The 22,908-nt window shown below is 37.1% G+C and overlaps 1 protein-coding gene across 1 annotated transcript in view; it reads right to left on the bottom strand.

Moving 5' to 3' along the window:
* Nucleotides 1-22,908, bottom strand: part of SLC38A7 (solute carrier family 38 member 7) — a 63,435-nt gene that overhangs the window by 31,515 nt on the left and 9,012 nt on the right. Inside the window, exon 2 of the mRNA XM_053719508.1 lies at nucleotides 5,808-6,096. Within this exon, the coding sequence (XP_053575483.1) occupies nucleotides 5,808-6,047 (240 nt within the window). The 5' untranslated portion in view covers nucleotides 6,048-6,096. The remainder of the gene's footprint in view (nucleotides 1-5,807; nucleotides 6,097-22,908) is intronic.

Raw genomic sequence — 22,908 nt, 5'->3', positions numbered from 1 at the left:
AAACTTCTCATACTCCATGGGCTGATGTATCATGTATATTAAATTATTTTTACTTTAAATTTGATGCACACAGAAAATTGGCAAATCTATATAAAAATAAAGCACAAATGTTTTGACTTATAAAGACACCCTATAAAATGCTTTTTATTATAACTGTTGTTAAGGGAAATAAAATTACTTATTCAATAACCATTCTAAAGATGAAGGTTCCATCCATTAGATCACATCCATCATGACCCCCCCCACACACACACAATATTCATTAATATTAATATATATTACGGAACTTGTATCAGACTCATTGTCACTTTTAAAAAGATGGATACCCAAGCCAATTTGTTGTTTAAACAAAGAAAATCAAAAAGAACATGCTTATATAATAAGAAGAACTGATTCTGAAGCTTGTGAAAAAAGTATTACAATTTAATTTATCATACAAACAACAAACATGCTTTAAAAAAGTGAGATTATCCTATGTTGTCAAGGCAAATTCCCCCATGTTAACTGATTTTAAAGGGTAAAAGCCTCTGAACTTGCGTTTGGTTTGAATATCTGGATAGTAGTTGTAGATTTTTTTTAGCCGAGTTGCCCAAAATCATTGTTATACATTTAAATGGTGGAAGAACTAATAAAAATGTGGAACTACATAGTTACTTGATAATAACCGTTATTTTATAACGTCTGTACTACAACCAGCACTGCAGCAGCATTATAATAATAAGCATATGATATAATAAATGAAAATTTATTTAATTTAATTGATTGCCAGGCACAGACACTGGTCTTATCTTGGCCGTGCACAATTCTTGCAGAAGCTGAAGTTCAGAACATAGACTGTAGACAGTTGAATCGATCTACTTCCAGATTAGACCATAACACTAGTTTGTATGTTCACTTCACACGTCTGTGACACAAACAGGTAGAAGATGGCAACAAGAATTATCTCTCTGGTGTCTGGTGATGGTCAGGTCAGCCTATAATTCAGATGATGGTGAGGCAGCCGCTAAAGGCAGATGATTGATCATCACATCAGATCCAGATGATGACTGACTGAATCTCAGATATTTTTAGTCCGACTCCTGCCGACCCCTGTGCTGAGCCTGTCCTGAGTGTAAGTAGCTGAGCTAGCTAGTAATCTAACTTCCCTCACGCTGACCAGTGACCAGTCTCCCTCCTAGGCTCAGTCTGACAGATCACGACTGAGTACTGACCTGCTGTCACTGACTCTTTATAGGCACCTATCAATGACACGCCCCTACACGCCCCTAATTTTGAAGAGCGCGGGCGGCATAGACTGCTAAGACTGCATGAAGACTGCATGCTGTGGATCATGTGGGCATGGCGACCCAACCCAGCTGCAGTTAAAAAAAAATAATAGTTTTTTAAAAAACTGCTCTCCCCGCCGGAGGGGAGTTTAAAAAAATTTAAGTGGTGTGTGTGCAATAAAAAATTACACTTGCGCTGCCCGCACGGCCTGATAACCCTCAAAATGGGACAAAATGACTATTAATAAAGAAACGACGGGACAGGGAAAAAAACATAAAATAACGGTACTGTCCCTTTCAAAACGGGACATATGGTCAGCCTAATCAGTATCAATATCTGAAGTAGAATCTTCTGAACCAGAAAAAACCTCATCAGAAATAGATAAGTCAGAGTGAGGACGTTCACCTAAAGATTCATCTGAAATGTGAGAAGTTTTGAAAGACCTTTTACGTTTACTGGAAGGAGGAATAACAGACAGAGCCTTCCTAATAGAATCAGAAACAAATTCTTTTACATTAACAGGAACATCCTGAACAGTAGATGTTGAAGGAACAACAACAGGTAAAGGATTATTACTAATGGAAACACAATCAGCTTTGGAAAGTTTATCATGACAGCTTTCATAAACTACGGCTGGAGGAACAGTTACCACAAGTTTACAACATATGCACTTAACTTTGGTAGAACCAGCATCAGGCAGCGTCTGTCCATTAGGGGATTTTGATCCAGGGTCAGGATGAGACATCTTGCAATATGTAATAGAAAACAACAACATATAACGCAAAATTATCAAATTCCTTAAATGACAGTTTCAGGAATGGGAAAGAATGCAAAATAATAAGCTACTGAAACCAGAAGCAATGAAAAGAAAATGTTTAAATAATGTGAGTAAAAAAAACGCCCACATTTTTTTGGCGCAAAAAAAGTCTGAATACGCATGCGTAACAGAATACAACTTCCGGCGTAATTTACGTCACCAGAAATGACAACATTTTTAGCGCCAAAAAAAGTTTGCGCCAAAAAAAGTTTGCGCCAAAAATGACGTAATAAATAGAAACATTTTCTGCCCCTGCAAGCCTAACAGCATGCAGGAAAAAATGGCTAAATGAAATTATTCAAGGTAAGAAAAAATAATTGAATGCATTATCCCAATAATGAAACTGACAGTCTGTAAAGAAAATGAATACTGATTATCCTGAATCAAGGCAAATATAAGTTTATAGACATATATTTAGAACTTTACATATAAAGTGCCCAACCATAGCGCAGAGTGTCACAAAAAATAAGACTTACTTACCCCAGGACACTCCTCTACATGTAGTAGATAGCCAAACCAGAACTGAAACGAGAATCAGTAGAGGTAATGGTATATAAGAGTATATCGTCGATCTGAAAAGGGAGGTAGGAGAAGAAATCTCTACGACCGATAACAGAGAACCTATGAAATAGATCCCTAGAGGTAGACCATTGTATTCAAATAGGCAATACTCTCTTCACATCCCTCTGACATTCACTGCACTCTGAGAGGAAAACCGGGCTTCAACCTGTTGCGAAGCGCATATCAACGAAGAATCTAGCACAAACTTACTTCACCACCTCCACGGGAGGCAAAGTTTGTAAAACTGAATTGTGGGTATGGTGAGGGGTGTATTTATAGGCATTTTAAGGTTTGGGAAACTTTGCCCCTCCTGGTAGGAATGTATATCCCATACGTCACTAGCTCATGGACTCTTGCTAATTACATGAAAGAAATATAATTATATTATAACTGTATACAATATATAAAATATAACATTTAAACATCTAAATTAGTAAAAAAAAATAAGTTAACAACAACATACCCTATAAAAAAAATAAGTTAACAACAACATACCCTATAAATATATATATATAAAATAGTTTTATTAAAAACAATGATGTTGGAAAAGAACTGAAGGATCCTACTAAGACATACAGAACAGTGTGGTCTAACTGTCCAGATACTGATAAAATAAAAAAAGTCCAAAAGAGTCCCATATATGTCCAACAAATAAAGTTCAGAGAAAATAATTAGATGATGTTACTGTTATATATCCCAAATGTGTATAGTAAAAAATATTAAAATTGATGGAAAACAATTTTCAAATTGATGACAATTTTGCAAGCTGATGAAGATATGTCCCTCGTGGTGTGTAGATTATCAAATATAATTAATCTTAGTGTTAAAAAATAATAATGATTGAATAAAAATAAAAAGTGAAAAAAATCCAGAATCAAATACCATATGTATTCGCGTTGAAGAAGGCGCTGCTCAAGTTTCCTATATGGTATTCGATTCTGGATTTTTTTTTTACTTTTTATTTAATCAATTTATTTTTATTTAATCGTTTTTGTACCACTAAAATGAATTATATTTGATAATATACACACCACGAGGGACATATCTTCATCAACTGGCAAAATTGTCATCAATTTGAAAAATGTTTCCATCAATTTGAATATTTTTTACTATACACATTTGGGATATATCAGTCACATCATCTAATTATTTTCTCTGAACTTTATTTGCTGTACATATATGGGACTTTTTTTATTTTATATCAGTATCTATGCAGGTGACAGCCAGTCCGCTCAGAGTCTCCCGCACAATCTCAGGTCCACATCTAAACTCCTCCCCTCTATACAAAGACCAGGCTGGTAATTATAGTTCCCACCGCAACAAAGGAACTTTAATTATAAGGCCGTGCTTCAGACTGACTGGTGGGTGGGACTAAGCAAACCTAGTTGGCCCAGCTAACTGGTCAGCACACCGGGAATTTGCCCTGAATGTCCGATGGCCAGCACAACAAGCCTGCTCTCTTTAAAAAAAATTTTTTTTAAAAAAGACAGGATTAGCAGAGGCTGGACGAAGAACGTAAGGTAAGTGTAGATTTGTGGGCTTAAATCTCACAAAACCCTATATTTTTTGCAGGTACCGCTAAGTTAATGTTACATAATTCTGCACATAGTGAAGAATCATATAACATTAATTTTTATGTTTACACTTTACGTTGTGCTCTGTTTACATACCTCCTGCCAATATACAATATACTCCGTCTGCTATTGCACTAGCTATCATGGTCATACTATAAAGTGTTGCATCATGTCTCCTGACATATTGCAGGAAGGGTTCTCCACAGGTTATTACAGAACTGCCCAAGGGCACCTTCTCTCAGAGAGGAGCCCTCCTGGCTAGCTAAATAATAATGCCAAGTCCAATACCATCTTACATTTTGTTTCCTATACATTTGGCTGGCCACTACAGACAATCAGCAACTGTACTAGAAAATATACAGGTTCTCCACGAGATGATGTTTGTGGGCTTACAATAAAAACTGCACGTTTTAATATTGATATAACTAAATGAAAGTGAGATAAAAATTAAGGAAGTGTCACTTAGTTTTCAATAATGAGAAGCTAAAAAATGATGACGACCACCTGTAGAAGGAGCAGCAATGCACTACTGGGAGCTAGCTGAACACATAGGGTGAACCTATGACAAGATGCATTTATGTGCAGTCACCAATTAGCAGCAATGTATGCTTTTCAACAAAGGATACCAAGAATACAAAGCTAATTAGATAATAGAAATAAGTTGGAAAGTTGTTTAAAATTGAATACTCTATCTAAATCATGAAAGTTTAATTTTGACTTTACTCTAAGTTTATTGTAACATATTTAATTTTCACTGTTCAGTTCATAATTTGTTACCTCTTTCTTTCTTATTTTGTAACAAGATTATATCACTAAAGTAATTGCCCATTTAACTTTATTACTTGGTACATTTGTTCTTACCTGGAATTGTTAAAGGGACAGTATACTGTGAAATAGTTTTTCCCTTAATGTGTTTACAATTGCTTTTTTTACCAACTGCAGAGTAAAAAATGTACGAAAATTAGCTTTTTAATGTTTATTTCTGTATATTAAAGCTCTGATTTTGTGTTTTGAAGCCACAGCCTAATAAAATAGGTTGAGCTTGTAGGTATAATCAGATCTCATTACTGTATCACATTGTGCACATATACCTGCTTCTTTATCTTATATCTGTCCTTAAAACAATCACCAATACTTTGAGAGAACAATGGAAAATCAACATTTTATTACCTTATCTCTGCTTTATCACACTGGGAGTGTAATTTCTTCTGCTGGCTGTGTTTACAATGCTTATCTATAGCTGGTACGCGTGGCCACAAACTTTCAGAATAGGTGGGGATACCACATGCTAAATTAACAATTTCAAATGCCAATATAAAGGGTAAAGGAGCTACTTGTAAACAATTTAATACACTCCAGCAGGTAAAGTGGATCATTGGGAACAAAATAAAGGGGAGAAAATTTTTGAGTAAACTGTCCCTTTAATGATGATAGGGTTTGATTATCTTTCCTCTTTTTGTTACATGCTCTTTCTGCATTGAAACTTTATTTGTTGAAAATCTACTAAAAAGTACTTTACAAAAGTCAGGCAGTTGTCTAATCTGTGCCTAGGGCTTTTTGGGGTATAAGAAAATTCATCACTGACTTACCAGTTGCAAAGATATTCCTGCTGTGACTCCCCCAGCAGCACTAAATGCTGCAGGAAAATTCAGCAATCCTGCTCCCAGGGCAGCATTCACCACTATAAAAACAGCCCCGGCTGGAGATGTCCCTCCTGCTAGCCGCCGTGGCTGTGGGGCCATATCCACACTGGGGCTCTGCAGGAGCCTAGCTCGCTCTCCAGCATCCCATGAATAATCTGCATTGATGGCCACATTTCCTGTAGACATTTTACGTGGTCAAAGTGACCCAGCATGTGTGGCCCACACTTTTCTTTTCCTACAAACAGAACACAAAATAGCAAGCGATTAATAACAGTGTAAATAAAATCCATTAGCAGCCGGAAAGGATGCAGACCATAGCTAAACAATGAGTTGCCAACTTCTCTGGAAACTGAGGGGTTAAATTATTTATCACTTAAGTGTTGTTTTTTTTAAATTCTGATCATATGACAGTGTCTTTTGTTTTGTAAATGTGAATGGACTGAATTGTACTGAACAATAATTTATAGCACCATGCAAAAGAGTGTCAGAGTAATTAGTATAGGGAAATTGGCTCCTAAAACAAGGGAAAGCGGCTAGCTAGTTTTCAGTTTTACAAACAAAAAAACCCACTTTAAAATGTAATATGTGAAAACTGTGGGTTTTCAAATTCTGAGAATCGTAAGTGCACACTGCAGCCTAACCCTGTCACTAATTGACCTCAGCAGAAATGATCAGATAAGGAACTGCAAAACAGTGCAAGCTTTGCTAACAAAATGACAGTAGCAAGCATTGTCTAATACAGTAACAAGTCAGAAATGGCTTCTCCAAACAAGTTGTGGAGGGACTTTGGCTATTAAAAAAAAAAAACAATTGCAGTCAACAAAGGGTTAATGAATGCACAACATGTTTACAATCACCTAGTATGTTAATTTATTGCAAAGCTGACTAAAAATCTAATTGTTACAAGGTTTTGTTTGTTTTGCTTTTTATATAACTTTTTAATGTCATTTTTCAAAAGGGACAAACAATATTGAACAACAGCAATGAAATAATACAGTAATACAAATCACAAATATTACTATTTGTTTACACAGGCAGACTCATTCTATGATATCAGAATAATCATCTATAGTAGATTCAAACATGGTATTAAAATTAACAAAAATTAAAGGGAAGGAATTATTGACCAACTCCTGAAAGAAACATCAGTGTTTCCTTAAAGGGACAGTATACTGTAAAATAGTTTTTCCCTTAATGTGTTTACAATTGCTTTTTTTTTACCAACTGCAGAGTAAAAATGTATGAAAATTAGCTTTTTAAGGCTTATTTGTGTATATTAAAGCTCTGATTTTGTGTTTTGAAGCCACAACCTAATAAAATGGGTTGAGCTTGTAGGTATAATCAGATCTCATTACTGTATCACATTGTGCACATATACCTGCTTCTTTATCTTATATCTGTCCTTAAAACAATCACCAGTACTTTGAGAGAACAATGGAAAATCAACATTGTATTACCTTATCTCTGCTATATCCGACTGGGAGTGTAATTTCTTCTGCTGGCTGTGTTTACAAAGCTTATCTATAGCTGGTACGCGCGGCCACAAACTTTCTGAATAGGTGGGGATACCACATACTAAATCAACAATTTCAAATGCCAATATAAGGGTAAAGGAGCTACTTGTAAACAATTTAATACACTCCAGCAGGTAAAGTGGATCATTGGGAACAAATTAAAGGGTAGAAATGTTTTGAGTAAACTGTCCCTTTAAGTATAATGTGTTTTTTGTATATATAAAGGGGAGTTACGACTATGTAACTATTTGAGAATAAAGAGCACAACAAATAAAGCTCTAGCATACAAATGTTTTTTTTGTCCCCAATTAAAAGCAAGTCTTGTTTCCTTATAAAATTCTAGTGTATTTCTTCTAAAGATAAAACATGGTGGACCTTACGTACCCATCAAGGGCGGATTGGGAATAATAAGCAGCCCGGAAAATTTGGAGACCATACCTATTTTCCGTTGAGTCAATTATTTTTTCTCAAAGGGGGTTAGTGGGATACTCCTTCCCCCAATATTTTTTTCTGAATTATATTACTATTAGTTTGTATTAAAAAAGTGATTGATTGTTGTTATATAGGCACCCTACAACCCAATGGCATGCATTAATTACCCCTTTAAATTGTAGCCCCAGCTGCTGCAAGCCCACTGGGAAAATCTCCTGGTAGGCCAATCCGGCCTTGGTACCCATTGAGAAAAAGTTAATACTTTTACTTTCTTCAAAAATCTAGGGATAAGTCTCTGCAGAATTAATTAAAAATTGCTTGTGATAAATGCATCTAATTTTTGGAAAATTATTGAGTACCAAAGAGGGATGGAAAGTATTATCAGTCCATATAACGTTGTTAATACTTTGTGAGACTTTTTTCCAGTATGATTGTAAAAAGGGGCATGACCACCATATGTGAGATAGAGTGCCACTTTCACCACATAGCCACTGTGAGGATGTTGCAGGAAATATACTATGTAATCTATAAGGCCATAGATACAATCTGGAAAGTATCTTATAATTGGATACAACTATAGTAGAGGATATAGCTGATTTTTTTTAAAAAGAACAGAATATTTTACTCCATTGTGATTCACAAAGTAATATTGAGTTCTCTCTTCCACTTAGATATCTACATGTTTATGTTCCAGGGGGTAGGAACTCCTTAAAATATATATAAGTGGGATATGTTCTTTGGATATAGTTGGGGGAAGTACAAATATTTTCAAATGGTTTTAAAAGTCCTTAAAGTTAAAGTCAACCCTAGCATTTCACAAACGCTAGGATTGACTATTGAAACAAATAAAGGGGACTTTTATTCATTAAGTATAAAATACTTCATGCAGAAAGCTCCTTTATTTGTTTCAAGTGATCGCAAATCTGAGCTGCTACGGCAGCCCATGGCAGATTGCTGCTTTGCTTAAGAGGTGACGTTTTCACCTCTTAGCCAAAAGCTTGGTGCCGGATTTGCATGGTTCCAAGCTACAACACGTACAAGGTGGGCTGCTCTAAAATAATTCAAAAGATTAGGGACTCCCAAATCACCATCTTCTTTGCTAAGATACATTGTCTGCCGTTAGACTTGTGGCCTTTGATTAGACCAAATAAACTTTTCAAGGAAACATTGTTGGAAGGCTAGGTACTGTCCTGACAAAGCTAAAGGAAGCACTTGAAACAAAAATGTAGGTAAAATCATCATTGTTATTGTGTCTATCTATCCCATCCAAGATTGGTGACTCTGTTTATGCCATGTCTGAATGTTTCTTAAAATTTTAGCTTGAATGGTAATTTAAATTAAGATCATATAATCTTGATGGGGTTGGGTTTAAGGTCAGCCCTAGACAACTAGTTTTATCAAAAGTGAAAAGTTGGTATTGGATTTGATTAAACTGATATCTTCTTGCGGCATATTAAAGAGACAGTCAACACCAGAATTTTTGTTGTTTTAAAAGACAGATAATCCCTTAATTACCCAGTTTTGCTTAATCAACACAGTTATAATAATACACATTTTACCTCTGCAATTACCTTGTATCTAAGCCTCTGCAGACTGCCCCCCTTATTTCAGTTCTTTTGACAGACTTGCATTTTAGCCAATCAGTGCTCACTCCAGGGTAAATTCACGTGCATGAGCTCAATGTTATCTATATGAAACAAATGAACTAATGCCCTCTAGTGGTGAAAAACTGTTAAAATGCATTTAGATTAGAGGCGGCCTTCAAGGTCTAAGAAATTAGCATATAAACCTCCTAGGTTTAGCTTTCAACTAAGAATACCAAGAGAACAAAGCAAAATTGGTGATAAAAGTAAAATTGGAAAGTAGTTTAAAATTATATGCCCTATTTGAATCATGAAACTTGACTCTCCCTTTAACATTCGTTATAACCTATTTATCTATGTTAGCAGAAAAGTTGGAGGCCTGTTTATTATTTTTAAGTAGGGTTAGTAAAGTAGGTAGAGATGTCGATGGGGACCGAAGTGTAAAGATAATGTCGTCCGGAAATAGAAGACATTTCTGGGTAATATTCCAAATATTTACCCTTCTATTCTAGAATTGTTCCAAACAAGTGTACCTAAGATTTCCACAGTGAGGGCAAACAAAAGTGATGATAGAGGACATTACTGTATTGTAAATGATTTGCTTAAGCTCTGGCTGAGGGATCAAGTATAACGCTTGGATCCAAGAGATAAACTGCTGAGAGAAGCCAAATTTAGACAGAGCAGACTACATGAAATTCCAGTCCACTCTGTGGAAAGCTTTTTCTGCATCAGGCGAAAGCAGTGTGAACAGGGTTTTTCTTTCAATAGCATTGTTAAGTAATTGGAGTACTCGAATAGTATCTTTTGCTTCCTTCCCTAACACAAAACCGACTAGATCAGTATAAGGTTAGGTAAAAGTCGGTTAAGACACATGGCCGATATCTTAGTGTACAATTTGATATCAATATTCAATAAGGAAAAAGGTCTATAGTCACTAACTTTATCCAAATGTTTACCTGGCTTTGGTATCAAGGAGACTGATGCTTCCAATAAAGATTTTGAGAATTGGGCTTCTTAATCTATTGATTGAAAGAGATTTAAAAGATGTGGGCATGATTGCATTTTAAACAGATGATAAAATGTAGGGGTAAAACCGTCTGGGCCAGGAGCTTTGCCACACAGTAATCATTTAATAGCTTCTAATACTTCTTGCATAGTGAGAGGGGAATCTAATTTCGCCTTATCATTAACAGACAAGGTAGGAAGCTGCATTTGGGATAAATAAGTTTCTATTAATTTTATTTTCTTAGAATGATCAGAGTTACCAATATTACATAGAGAGGTATAATAATCCACAAACACATTTACAATTCCATCATTAGTGTTTTCGAGCACTCCCTTAGGTCCTGAAATATTTTGAATATAGTTTTGAATTGTCTTTTTCCTTAGGGATCTAGATAATAGATGCCCTGCATTATCGCTTTCTGCAAAAAAAATGAGTAGAGGTTATCGCTCTCTGGTGAGTGCATTTATTTATTTCCTACCTTACCAGCATTTTTAAGTCCATTTAAATTTCCAGGGACCTGGGGTTTTGTTTGAGCTTTCTACCAAATTATCTTTAGAAAAAATGCATAGAGTAATACGCAGCTCTTTGTTTATGGTGTTTCAAAGTCATCTGTATTATTTCCCCCCTGATTTAACATAATAGGCCTCCCAGTTATTTGCTGGAGAGGTAGAATTGGGGTCATTAAAGGGACAGTCAACACCAGAATTTTTGTTGTTTTAAAATATAGATAATTCCTTTTTTACCCATACCCCAGTTTTGCATAACCAACACAGTTATAAAAATACATGTTTTACCTCTGTAAGTACATTGTTTCTAATCTTATGCAGACTGACACCTTTTTTTAGTTCTTTTGACAGACTTGCATTTTAGCCAATCAGTGCTCACTCCTCGGTAAATTCATGTGCATGAGCTCAATGTTATCTATATGAAACACATGAACTAACGCCCTCTAGTGGTAAAAAAATGTCAAAATGCATTTAGATTAGGTGGCCTTCAAGGTCTAAGAAATTAGCATATGAACCTCCTAGGTTTAGCTTTCAACTAAGAATATCAAAAGAACAAAGCAAAATTGGTGATAAAAGTAAATTGGAAAGTTGTTTAAAATTACATGCCCTATTTGAATCATAGGATAAATCAAAAAGGTTCGGACAGTCCGTAATAAAAATTCAATCCTTTATTGTGAAATAATTAAAATGTAGGAACACACAGGAGTAACAGAGTAGGTGTATTACCTAAACTGGCTTACGCGTTTCGGCGTTAGCCGTAGTCATAGCCATAGGTGTAGGGCGTAACCCCTGCCTTATATAATACGTGTTAAGACATCATTGGTTAACAGAAATTCAAATTAAAAACAAGAAAGAGAAGAATACACTTACTCATTATTAAGACCTTTCACAAATACAATTGTTACAAGGCATTATACTCAGGAACAACTATTAGAACCAAATAATCATTGTAGTTATAACTATGTGTATATCGGTGGAAATATACTATCTCTTTACGTCACCTATGGGACAATGTTTGAAATTGACACGGGCCTGTATTTTAATGTATACCAATGTATATAAGAGCCTCTTCACATACTAAACATTGATGTTGTAAGTAAACAGTTACACATGTCAATATATGAATAGAAATTTACACACCAAGACACTGCATAATCATAACATAGTTAATATATATATATTTGCGATACATCTTTGTTGTTCCTGAATAATGTGAATTATAAATTAGAAATTAGAGATAGAAATAGAGATGAACAATGGAACCTGTGAATATTGTGTAATTATTTGGTACTAAATCTGGAATAGGTCCCAAGCCTCTTGGTATACTATATCGCTAATATGAAAATATATGCTAAATAATATATATATCTTGAGGCGACTTAAGCCCAGACTTCATCTCACACAATCTTAGCTAAGTGACACAAATATTCATTCAATATATGTGGCCCATTATTTACAATCAACATAGTTTGGCAGCATTGAAACAAGAGAGAGATGTACGGTGGATGTAATTATTCCCAAAAATTGATTAGGTCATATTTGGAATTAAGACCTTTAGGGATTCGTGTCTCCAATTTAAAAATCCAGTACATCTCTCTCTTGGCCAAAATCCGTTCCTTATTACCTCCTCTTTTTGGTGTTACTATTCTTTCAATAATACACCATCTGAGGGAGTTAACATTTTTATTGTGCATGGTGGCAAAATGCTGCACCAGAGGTGTGGCAGCCTTACCTAGTGACAGTGTGGACAGATGTTCTCTGATCCTAGAGTTAGCATCCCTTTCAGTGAGTCCTACATATTGTTTGCAACAAAGAGTGCATTCCAAAAGATATACAATGCATTCAGTGGTACAATTTAGACAAGATTTTATACCAAAGCTTTCCCCTGTGACACACGATCTAAAGTCTGTGGTGATCTGTGCAAAGTCACAGGGCCTACATTTTCTACGCCCGCACCTAAACATACCTTGATGTCTTAACCAGGATGAATCCGAGTTACTTATTTGTTTCAACTGTGTGGGTGCCAATCTTGAACCTAAAGTGTGGTTTTTGCGATAAGAACATTCAATGCCCAATTTGGCCGTATCTTGTAAGCCATCATCTGCCACTAGTAGTGCAAAGTGCTTTTTTATTATTGCACAAATTTGAGAATATTGAGAACTATACCCTGTTACGAAGTAAACACCTTCCCTTGTTTCTGGTTTATTTTGTACTTTCTCTCTGGTAATCAATGTTTGTCTATCAATCTTTTTGATTTATCCTGTGATTTCACCAGCCAGGATAGTCCGTTACCATATAGAGCAGACATCATTTAGCTTTTACCAAGCACCATCACAACCACTTTGGAGTTACCGTGGATATACATCCAATCCCAATTGAAGTTTGGGCCACACACCTCCTTTTGCCGGTCCGGATTGGATACTCACAAGCCATCCCGCTGACGTCACCTTCCTCCTTTCCCTCTGAACGCGGCTTGATTGAAGTTGTATCATCCAGCTAAGCGGCCACGCTGGGTTAGCGTGGGGAGTGGTCACAAGTTTGCAGTGCTGTGACTATCCCTGAGGCCGGTGGATCGATCAGGCATTAGCCGTATAAGAGAAGGGTCCGGAGGCCAGCCTGGTTTGGATACGAGGTGAGCGCACTAACATTTCTATATGAACTTTGCTTTGCGGGTTTACATTGGCTTGTCACCGAGGGGGACTGAACGCTAACAGAGGAACGCTTCTATATATTTGTCAAGATATGTGTGCCCAACAGTGACTTGTGTTATGCTGCTGTAAAGCTATATTTAGACGAACATTATTACATGTTTGACCTACACAGAAGGCAATCGATAGGTCATCAGGGATAGCCCCACTTTTTCACTATAACTATTTGAATCATGACAGGTTTTTTTTGGACTTTGTCCCTTAAAACTAAAAAACTCACTTGTCTTCTCAGTAAGAGATTGAACTTCTAAAGGATCTGTAAAAAAAAAATAGTATCATTAAGGGGGGCGTGTCCATGCAGCGGCTCTGAGTGGTCACAACTTTCTAGAGCTCCAAGAGAAATAACAATAGTCCGCCGATTATCGTTGTTAAACCACAGCATCCAAAAACAATTACGACTGGCTTCGTAACCTACAACCCCTGCAACCACTTTTCAACATCCAATCTGCTGTATTAATGATCTAGGAGTCAGAAAAGGACAACTGAGGCCTGGTACAGCGGCATTCTAACAGGCGGCGCATCCCCCCCCCCAGGAAACTGGGGTGTTTGACCAGAACTGGGCAAGATCAGCACCTATATAACCTTTACAACTCCCATTGTGTTTACACAGTCACTGGACACAGAAATAATACTTAGAGATCTGCGCTATTCAAGAGGCGATAATACAACGGTCATCTGCAAACATGCGGACCGAAAACTTCAGTGACATATTGGACTCACATTTTATTAAATTGGAAGCTATGATGCAAGCTCTGATAAACAGAGCACCCACAGAAAAAAAGCTTCTCATTTTGGCAGACAAAATCAAACCAATGAAGCATAGCAAACTACCATCACAGCGCCGGACACTGAGTGAATCAAGACCGACACTACAGCCGGTAGAATACATACAATATGAGACTCCGTCAGAGGACAAGATCAGACAACCAAATTTTGCAGTGAGAACACCACACTCATTGATAACACAGGACCACAAGCCTAACGCGAAAGACGACAACGACCGGCAGAAGAATAAAAATAACCAGCTCTTACAATCATCATTGGTAGCAGTGGGGTGAGGCACTGCTGAATATTTCAAAATGGCGCCTATAGCTGATCTGAAAAAAAAACAGATTCCTACCTTAAGAGGAGGTATAGCAATCAGCAAGGTAGATAAAAGAGAGGTATCCTTCCCCATAACATCGACACCAAAAAATAACAGCCGCCTAAAATGGCCATCAGGTATTGAACAGTACTTTGGGGCGGCGGCGCTGCTGTGGGAGCTTGGAGGGGACTCCCGAGGAGCCACAGACCCGAAGACAATAGATCTTGCAGCATTGAGTATTACTCTGGCCAGTAACATAGGCTCCACTTGGGAGGTCGATACATTCAATATACCGCCGGATCAACAAAAATACGAACATTCACTCAAAATACCAATAAGCGACACCCCTAAATTACAACCCAGTCTGCAAAAATGGCTCACTTGCCTGTACACAGGGCCCTCTTCACTTGCAAACACCAGACTACCGCACTGTTCACAAGCAGAAGCAATGACAGGCACTCTTAAAGGACTGGTATTGTCCGCAAGCAATCTCTGCAGGTTAATAACGTGCAAGTGGCACACATTTACTCTTATAACCCTGTTTATCCTGACAGAATTATTGTTGATTGTTTGTGTACTCTCTCTTAAAATAATCAATTTCTAGCTTTAAAATAACTGATACACCCAATACCATCATTGTTTTGTTATCTGGTTTTTATGCTCGTCCTGTTTATGTTTATACATCCATATTCATTTAAATACAGAAATTATATCTATAACGTGGGGCTAAGATAAAGCTTTAGAAATAACTTTAATATTCTAGTTTAAATTTGTACTGTTTATGCATGTACGCTCATATACAACTCGTGCAACATACAGATAATATAATCTCTGAACATGATACCTAGTGTGGGCATATGGCATATAGAAACATCCAACCCCTCTATATATAGTCAACAAAGTGATATTGGTTTCTGTTGAGCATATATGGCGTATACAATACATGTGTATTTCACTCCCTCTGGTGTGGCCGAGGCAGTGCACAAGAGGGATTGTTAAGATTTTTTGCAAATAAAACACTACATGCAAGAACTGGGAGCTTCCCATCATGTTATGTATTTACCCACTTTATATAATTATATAATATCATTGCATGGCCTTCTGGCTACAGCCAAGTAATGTCGCCGCAGAACAATACTGTTTCCCACTCCTTCATATGTATATAAAAAGCTAAATGTCGCAAACAAATTTAGACCTTTTTTTATTTGAATAGATCACTTATGAAAACTAGTCATATGTAAGTTGGGCTTAATACGAATAATTGAATGCCTCACCCACGTATATTAGTGAAGGAGTTGATGTCTTATGTTGGAGTGCAAGGGTCTTGTTAATTGCATCTCCTTTTCTCATTTATTCAACTTATTATGTTAACCTTCTTGAGATGTAATATTTTCTTTTTTGTTTTCCTGTTATTAAAACCCCTAGCTTTGAATCCACACACCATCATAGGTCCAAGAGTGAACAATTTAACTCAAGGGGTCGAAAAATGAGGACTGAATTTTCCTGATAACCCAAAAATGTTGGATATGATGTAAATATCTGATATGTTTATTTCTTTCATGTAATTAGCAAGAGTCCATGAGCTAGTGACGTATGGGATATACATTCCTACCAGGAGGGGCAAAGTTTCCCAAACCTCAAAATGCCTATAAATACACCCCTCACCACACCCACAATTCAGTTTTACAAACTTTGCCTCCTATGGAGGTGGTGAAGTAAGTTTGTGCTAGATTCTACGTTGATATGCGCTCCGCAGCAGGTTGGAGCCCGGTTTTCCTCTCAGCGTGCAGTGAATGTCAGAGGGATGTGAGGAGAGTATTGCCTATTTTGAATGCAGTGCTCTCCTTCTACGGGGTCTATTTCATAGGTTCTCTGTTATCGGTCGTAGAGATTCATCTCTTACCTCCCTTTTCAGATCGACAATATACTCTTATTTATATACCATTACCTCTGCTGATTTTCGTTTCAGTACTGGTTTGGCTTTCTACAAACATGTAGATGAGTGTCCTGGGGTAAGTAAATCTTATTTTCTGTGACACTCTAAGCTTTGGTTGGGCACTTTATTTATAAAGTTCTAAATATATGTATTCAAACATTTATTTGCCTTGACTCAGGATGTTCAACATTCCTTATTTTCAGACAGTCAGTTTCATATTTGGGATAATGCATTTGAATCAATTTTTTTCTTACCTTAAAATTTGACTCTTTTTTCCCTGTGGGCTGTTAGGCTCGCGGGGGCTGAAAATGCTTCATTTTATTGCGTCATTCTTGGCGCGGACTTTTTTGGCGCAAAAAATATTTTCTGTTTCCGGCGTCATACGTGTCGCCGGAAGTTGCGTAATTTTTTGACGTCCTTTTGCGCCAAAAATGTCGGCGTTCCGGATGTGGCGTCATTTTTGGCGCCAAAAAGCATTTAGGCGCCAAATAATGTGGGTGTCTTATTTGGCGCCAAAAAATATGGGCGTCGCTTTTGTCTCCACATTATTTCAGTCTCATTTTTTCTTTGCTTCTGGTTACTAGAAGCTTGTTTATTGGCATTTTTTCCCATTCCTGAAACTGTCATTTAAGGAATTTGATCAATTTTGCTTTATATGTTGTTTTTTCTCTTACATATTGCAAGATGTCTCACGTTGCATCTGAGTCAGAAGATACTTCAGGAAAATCGCTGTCTAGTGCTGGAACTACCAAAGCTAAGTGTATCTGCTGTAAACTTTTGGTAGCTATTCCTCCGGCTGTTGTTTGTATTAATTGTCATGACAAACTTGTTAAAGCAGATAATATTTCCTTTAGTAATGTACCATTGCCTGTTGCAGTTCCTTCAACATCTAAGGTGCAGAATGTTCCTGATAACATTAGAGATTTTGTTTCTGAATCCATCAAGAAGGCTATGTCTGTTATTTCTCCTTCTAGTAAACATAAAAAATCTTTTAAAACTTCTCTCTCTACAGATGAATTTTTAAATGAACATCATCATTCTGATTCTGATGACTCTTCTGGTTCAGAGGATTCTGTCTCAGAGATTGATGCTGATAAATCTTCATATTTATTTAAAATGGAATTTATTCGTTCTTTACTGAAAGAAGTACTAATTGCTTTAGAAATAGAGGATTCTGGTCCTCTTGATACTAATTCTAAACGTTTAGATAAGGTATTTAAATCTCCTGTGGTTATTCCAGAAGTTTTTCCTGTTCCTAATGCTATTTCTGAAGTAATTTCCAGAGAATGGGATAAATTGGGTAATTCATTTACTCCTTCTAAACGTTTTAAGCAATTATATCCTGTGCCGTCTGACAGATTAGAATTTTGGGACAAAATCCCTAAAGTCGATGGGGCTATTTCTACCCTTGCTAAACGTACTACTATTCCTACGTCAGATGGTACTTCGTTTAAAGATCCTTTAGATAGGAAAATTGAATCCTTTCTAAGAAAAGCTTATCTGTGTTCAGGTAATCTTCTTAGACCTGCTATATCATTGGCTGATGTTGCTGCAGCTTCCACTTTTTGGTTGGAGACTTTAGCGCAACAAGTAACAGATCATGATTCTCATAATATTATTATTCTTCTTCAGCATGCTAATAATTTTATCTGTGATGCCATTTTTGATATTATCAGAGTTGATGTCAGGTTTATGTCTCTAGCTATTTTAGCTAGAAGAGCTTTATGGCTTAAAACTTGGAATGCTGATATGGCTTCTAAATCAACTCTACTTTCCATTTCTTTCCAGGGTAACAAATTATTTGGTTCTCAGTTGGATTCTATTATTTCAACTGTTACTGGTGGGAAAGGAACTTTTTTACCACAGGATAAAAAATCTAAGGGTAAAAACAGGGCTAATAATCGTTTTCGTTCCTTTCGTTTCAACAAAGAACAAAAGCCTGATCCTTCATCCTCAGGAGCAGTTTCAGTTTGGAAACCATCTCCAGTCTGGAATAAATCCAAGCCTTCTAGAAAGACAAAGCCTGCTTCTAAGTCCACATAAAGGTGCAGCCCTCATTCCAGCTCAGCTGGTAGGGGGCAGGTTACGTTTTTTCAAAGAAATTTGGATCAATTCTGTTCACAATCTTTGGATTCAGAACATTGTTTCAGAAGGGTACAGAATTGGTTTCAAGATAAGACCTCCTGCAAAGAGATTTTTTCTTTCCTGTGTCCCAGTGAAAGCTCAAGCATTCCTGAATTGTGTTTCAGATCTAGAGTTGGCTGGAGTAATTATGCCAGTTCCAGAACAGGGGATGGGGTTTTATTCAAATCTCTTCATTGTACCAAAGAAGGAGAATTCCTTCAGACCAGTTCTGGATCTAAAAATATTGAATCGTTATGTAAGGATACCAACGTTCAAAATGGTAACTGTAAGGACTATCTTGCCTTTTGTTCAGCAAGGGCATTATATGTACACAATAGATTTACAGGATGCATATCTGCATATTCCGATTCATCCAGATCATTATCAGTTCCTGAGATTCTCTTTTCTGGACAAGCATTACCAGTTTGTGGCTCTGCCGTTTGTCCTAGCTACAGCTCCAAGAATTTTTACAAAGGTTCTCGGTGCCCTTCTGTCTGTAATCAGAGAACAGGGTATTGTGGTATTTCCTTATTTGGACGATATCTTGGTACTTGCTTAGTCTTTACATTTAGCAGAATCTCATACGAATCGACTTGTGTTGTTTCTTCAAGATCATGGTTGGAGGATCAATTCACCAAAAAGTTCATTGATTCCTCAGACAAGGGTAACCTTTCTGGGTTTCCAGATAGATTCAGTGTCCATGACTCTGTCTTTAACAGACAAGAGACGTCTAAAATTGATTTCAGCTTGTCGAAACCTTCAGTCACAATCATTCCCTTCGGTAGCCTTATGCATGGAAATTCTAGGTCTTATGACTGCTGCATCGGACGCGATCCCCTTTGCTCGTTTTCACATGCGACCTCTTCAGCTCTGTATGCTGAATCAATGGTGCAAGGATTACACAAAGATATCTCAATTAATATCTTTAAAACCGATTGTACGACACTCTCTAACGTGGTGGACAGATCACCATCGTTTAATTCAGGGGGCTTCTTTTGTGCTTCCGACCTGGACTGTAATTTCAACAGATGCAAGTCTCACAGGTTGGGGAGCTGTGTGGGGATCTCTGACGGCACAAGGAGTTTGGGAATCTCAGGAGGTGAGATTACCGATCAATATTTTGGAACTCCGTGCAATTTTCAGAGCTCTTCAGTCTTGGCCTCTTCTGAAGAGAGAATCGTTCATTTATTTTCAGACAGACAATGTCACTACTGTGGCATACATCAATCATCAAGGAGGGACTCACAGTCCTCTGGCTATGAAAGAAGTATCTCGAATTCTGGTTTGGGCGGAATCCAGCTCCTGTCTAATATCTGCAGTTCATATCCCAGGTATAGACAATTGGGAAGCGGATTATCTCAGTCGCCAAACGTTGCATCCGGGCGAATGGTCTCTTCACCCAGAGGTATTTCTTCAGATTGTTCAAATGTGGGAGCTTCCAGAAATAGATCTGATGGCGTCTCATCTAAACAAGAAACTTCCCAGGTATCTGTCCAGATCCCGGGATCCTCAGGCGGAAGCAGTGGATGCATTATCACTTCCTTGGAAGTATCATCCTGCTTATATCTTTCCGCCTCTAGTTCTTCTTCCAAGAGTAATCTCCAAGATTCTGAAGGAATGCTCGTTTGTTCTGCTGGTAGCTCCGGCATGGCCTCACAGGTTTTGGTATGCGGATCTTGTCCGGATGGCCTCTTGCCATCCGTGGACTCTTCCGCTACGACCAGACCTTCTGTCGCAAGGTCCTTTTTTCCATCAGGATCTCAAATCCTTAAATTTAAAAGGTATGGAGATTGAACGCTTGATTCTTGGTCAAAGAGGTTTCTCTGACTCTGTGATTAATACTATGTTACAGGCTCGTAAATCTGTATCCAGAGAGATATATTATAGAGTCTGGAAGACTTATATTTCTTGGTGTCTTTCTCATCATTTTTCTTGGCATTCTTTTAGAATTCCGAGAATTTTACAGTTTCTTCAGGATGGTTTAGATAAAGGTTTGTCCGCAAGTTCTTTGAAAGGACAAATCTCTGCTCTTTCTGTTCTTTTTCACAGAAAGATTGCTAATCTTCCTGATATTCATTGTTTTGTACAAGCTTTGGTTCGTATAAAACCTGTCATTAAGTCAATTTCTCCTCCTTGGAGTTTGAATTTGGTTCTGGGGGCTCTTCAAGCTCCTCCGTTTGAACCTATGCATTCATTGGACATTAAATTACTTTCTTGGAAAGTTTTGTTCCTTTTGGCAATCTCTTCTGCCAGAAGAGTTTCTGAATTATCTGCTCTTTCTTGTGAGTCTCCTTTTCTGATTTTTCATCAGGATAAGGCAGTGTTGCGAACTTCTTTTGAATTTCTACCTAAAGTTGTGAATTCTAACAACATTAGTAGAGAAATTGTGGTTCCTTCATTTTGTCCTAATCCTAAGAATTCTAAGGAGAAATCATTGCATTCTTTGGATGTTGTTAGAGCTTTGAAATATTATGTTGAAGCTACTAAGTCTTTCCGAAAGACTTCTAGTTTATTTGTTATCTTTTCCGGTTCTAGAAAAGGCCAGAAAGCTTCTGCCATTTCTTTGGCATCTTGGTTGAAATCTTTAATTCATCTTGCCTATGTTGAGTCGGGTAAAACTCCGCCTCAAAGGATTACAGCTCATTCTACTAGGTCAGTTTCTACTTCCTGGGCGTTTAGGAATGAAGCTTCGATTGATCAGATTTGCAAAGCAGCAACTTGGTCCTCTTTGCATACTTTTACTAAATTCTACCATTTTGATGTATTTTCTTCTTCTGAAGCAGTTTTTGGTAGAAAAGTACTTCAGGCAGCGGTTTCAGTTTGAATCTTCTGCTTATGTTTTTCATTAAACTTTATTTTGGGTGTGGATTATTTTCAGCAGGAATTGGCTGTCTTTATTTTATCCCTCCCTCTCTAGTGACTCTTGCGTGGAAAGATCCACATCTTGGGTAATCATTATCCCATACGTCACTAGCTCATGGACTCTTGCTAATTACATGAAAGAAAACATAATTTATGTAAGAACTTACCTGATAAATTCATTTCTTTCATATTAGCAAGAGTCCATGAGGCCTGCCCTTTTTTTGGGGTGGTTATGATTTTTGTATAAAGCACAATTATTCAAATTCCTTATTTTATATGCTTTCGCACTTTTTTATCACCCCACTTCTTGGCTATTCGTTAAACTGAATTGTGGGTGTGGTGAGGGGTGTATTTATAGGCATTTTGAGGTTTGGGAAACTTTGCCCCTCCTGGTAGGAATGTATATCCCATACGTCACTAGCTCATGGACTCTTGCTAATATGAAAGAAATGAATTTATCAGGTAAGTTCTTACATAAATTATGTTACTTTGTGATGTAAAAAGCATCTTTTGTAAAAAAAAAAAAATAGTATAATTAAAGGGACACTAAACCTATTTTTTTTTTCTTTTATGATTCAGATAGAGAATACAATTTTAAACAACATTCCAATTTACTTCTATTATCTTGTTTGCTTCATTCTTTAGATATCCTTTTTTGAAGAAACGACAATTCACATGGGTGAGCCAATCATGAGGCATCTATGTGCAGCCAGCAATCAGCAGCTACTGAGCCTATCAGGAAAGGATATCATGAGAATTAAGCAAATTAGATAATAGAAGTAAATTTGAAAGTTGTTTAAAATTGCATGCTCTTTCAAAATAATGAAAGAAAAAATTTGGGTTTTACCAAACCCAAATCCGACCAAGGGATCAGATATTTTGGAGCCAATATGAGAGGGCAAAAGGGATTGATCACTTAATACAAACATGACTACATTCGTTGTGGACTAGAAAAAAAAATATAATCTCAAAGTAAGATGTGTAACCCCCCATGTGTCAATCAGGGGCTTACCAATTGGCTTTAATCTGTTGTAATCGAATATATGATTTCCCTGAAGTGGTATCTACTGCCGGGCATAAGGGAAAGTTAAAATACCCACCAATAATGATGGGGCCTTTAGCTATGTTAATGAATTTGTTTAAAGCATTCCGAAAAAAAGGATGGAGCAGGTCGGTTTGGAGCATAAATATTCATAACTGTAAGAGGCCTACCAAAATATCACTAAGGTTTTGAAGATGGTCAAATGCGGTACCTGGTCTAAATGAGATAAACACTCCTGAGCTAAGACCAT

Source organism: Bombina bombina, chromosome 1 (genome assembly GCF_027579735.1).
Source record: "Bombina bombina isolate aBomBom1 chromosome 1, aBomBom1.pri, whole genome shotgun sequence".
NCBI classification, from domain to species: domain Eukaryota; kingdom Metazoa; phylum Chordata; class Amphibia; order Anura; family Bombinatoridae; genus Bombina; species Bombina bombina.
The sequence above is the reverse complement of the archived record's forward strand: the minus strand, read 5'-3'. Positions and strand labels throughout refer to the sequence as shown.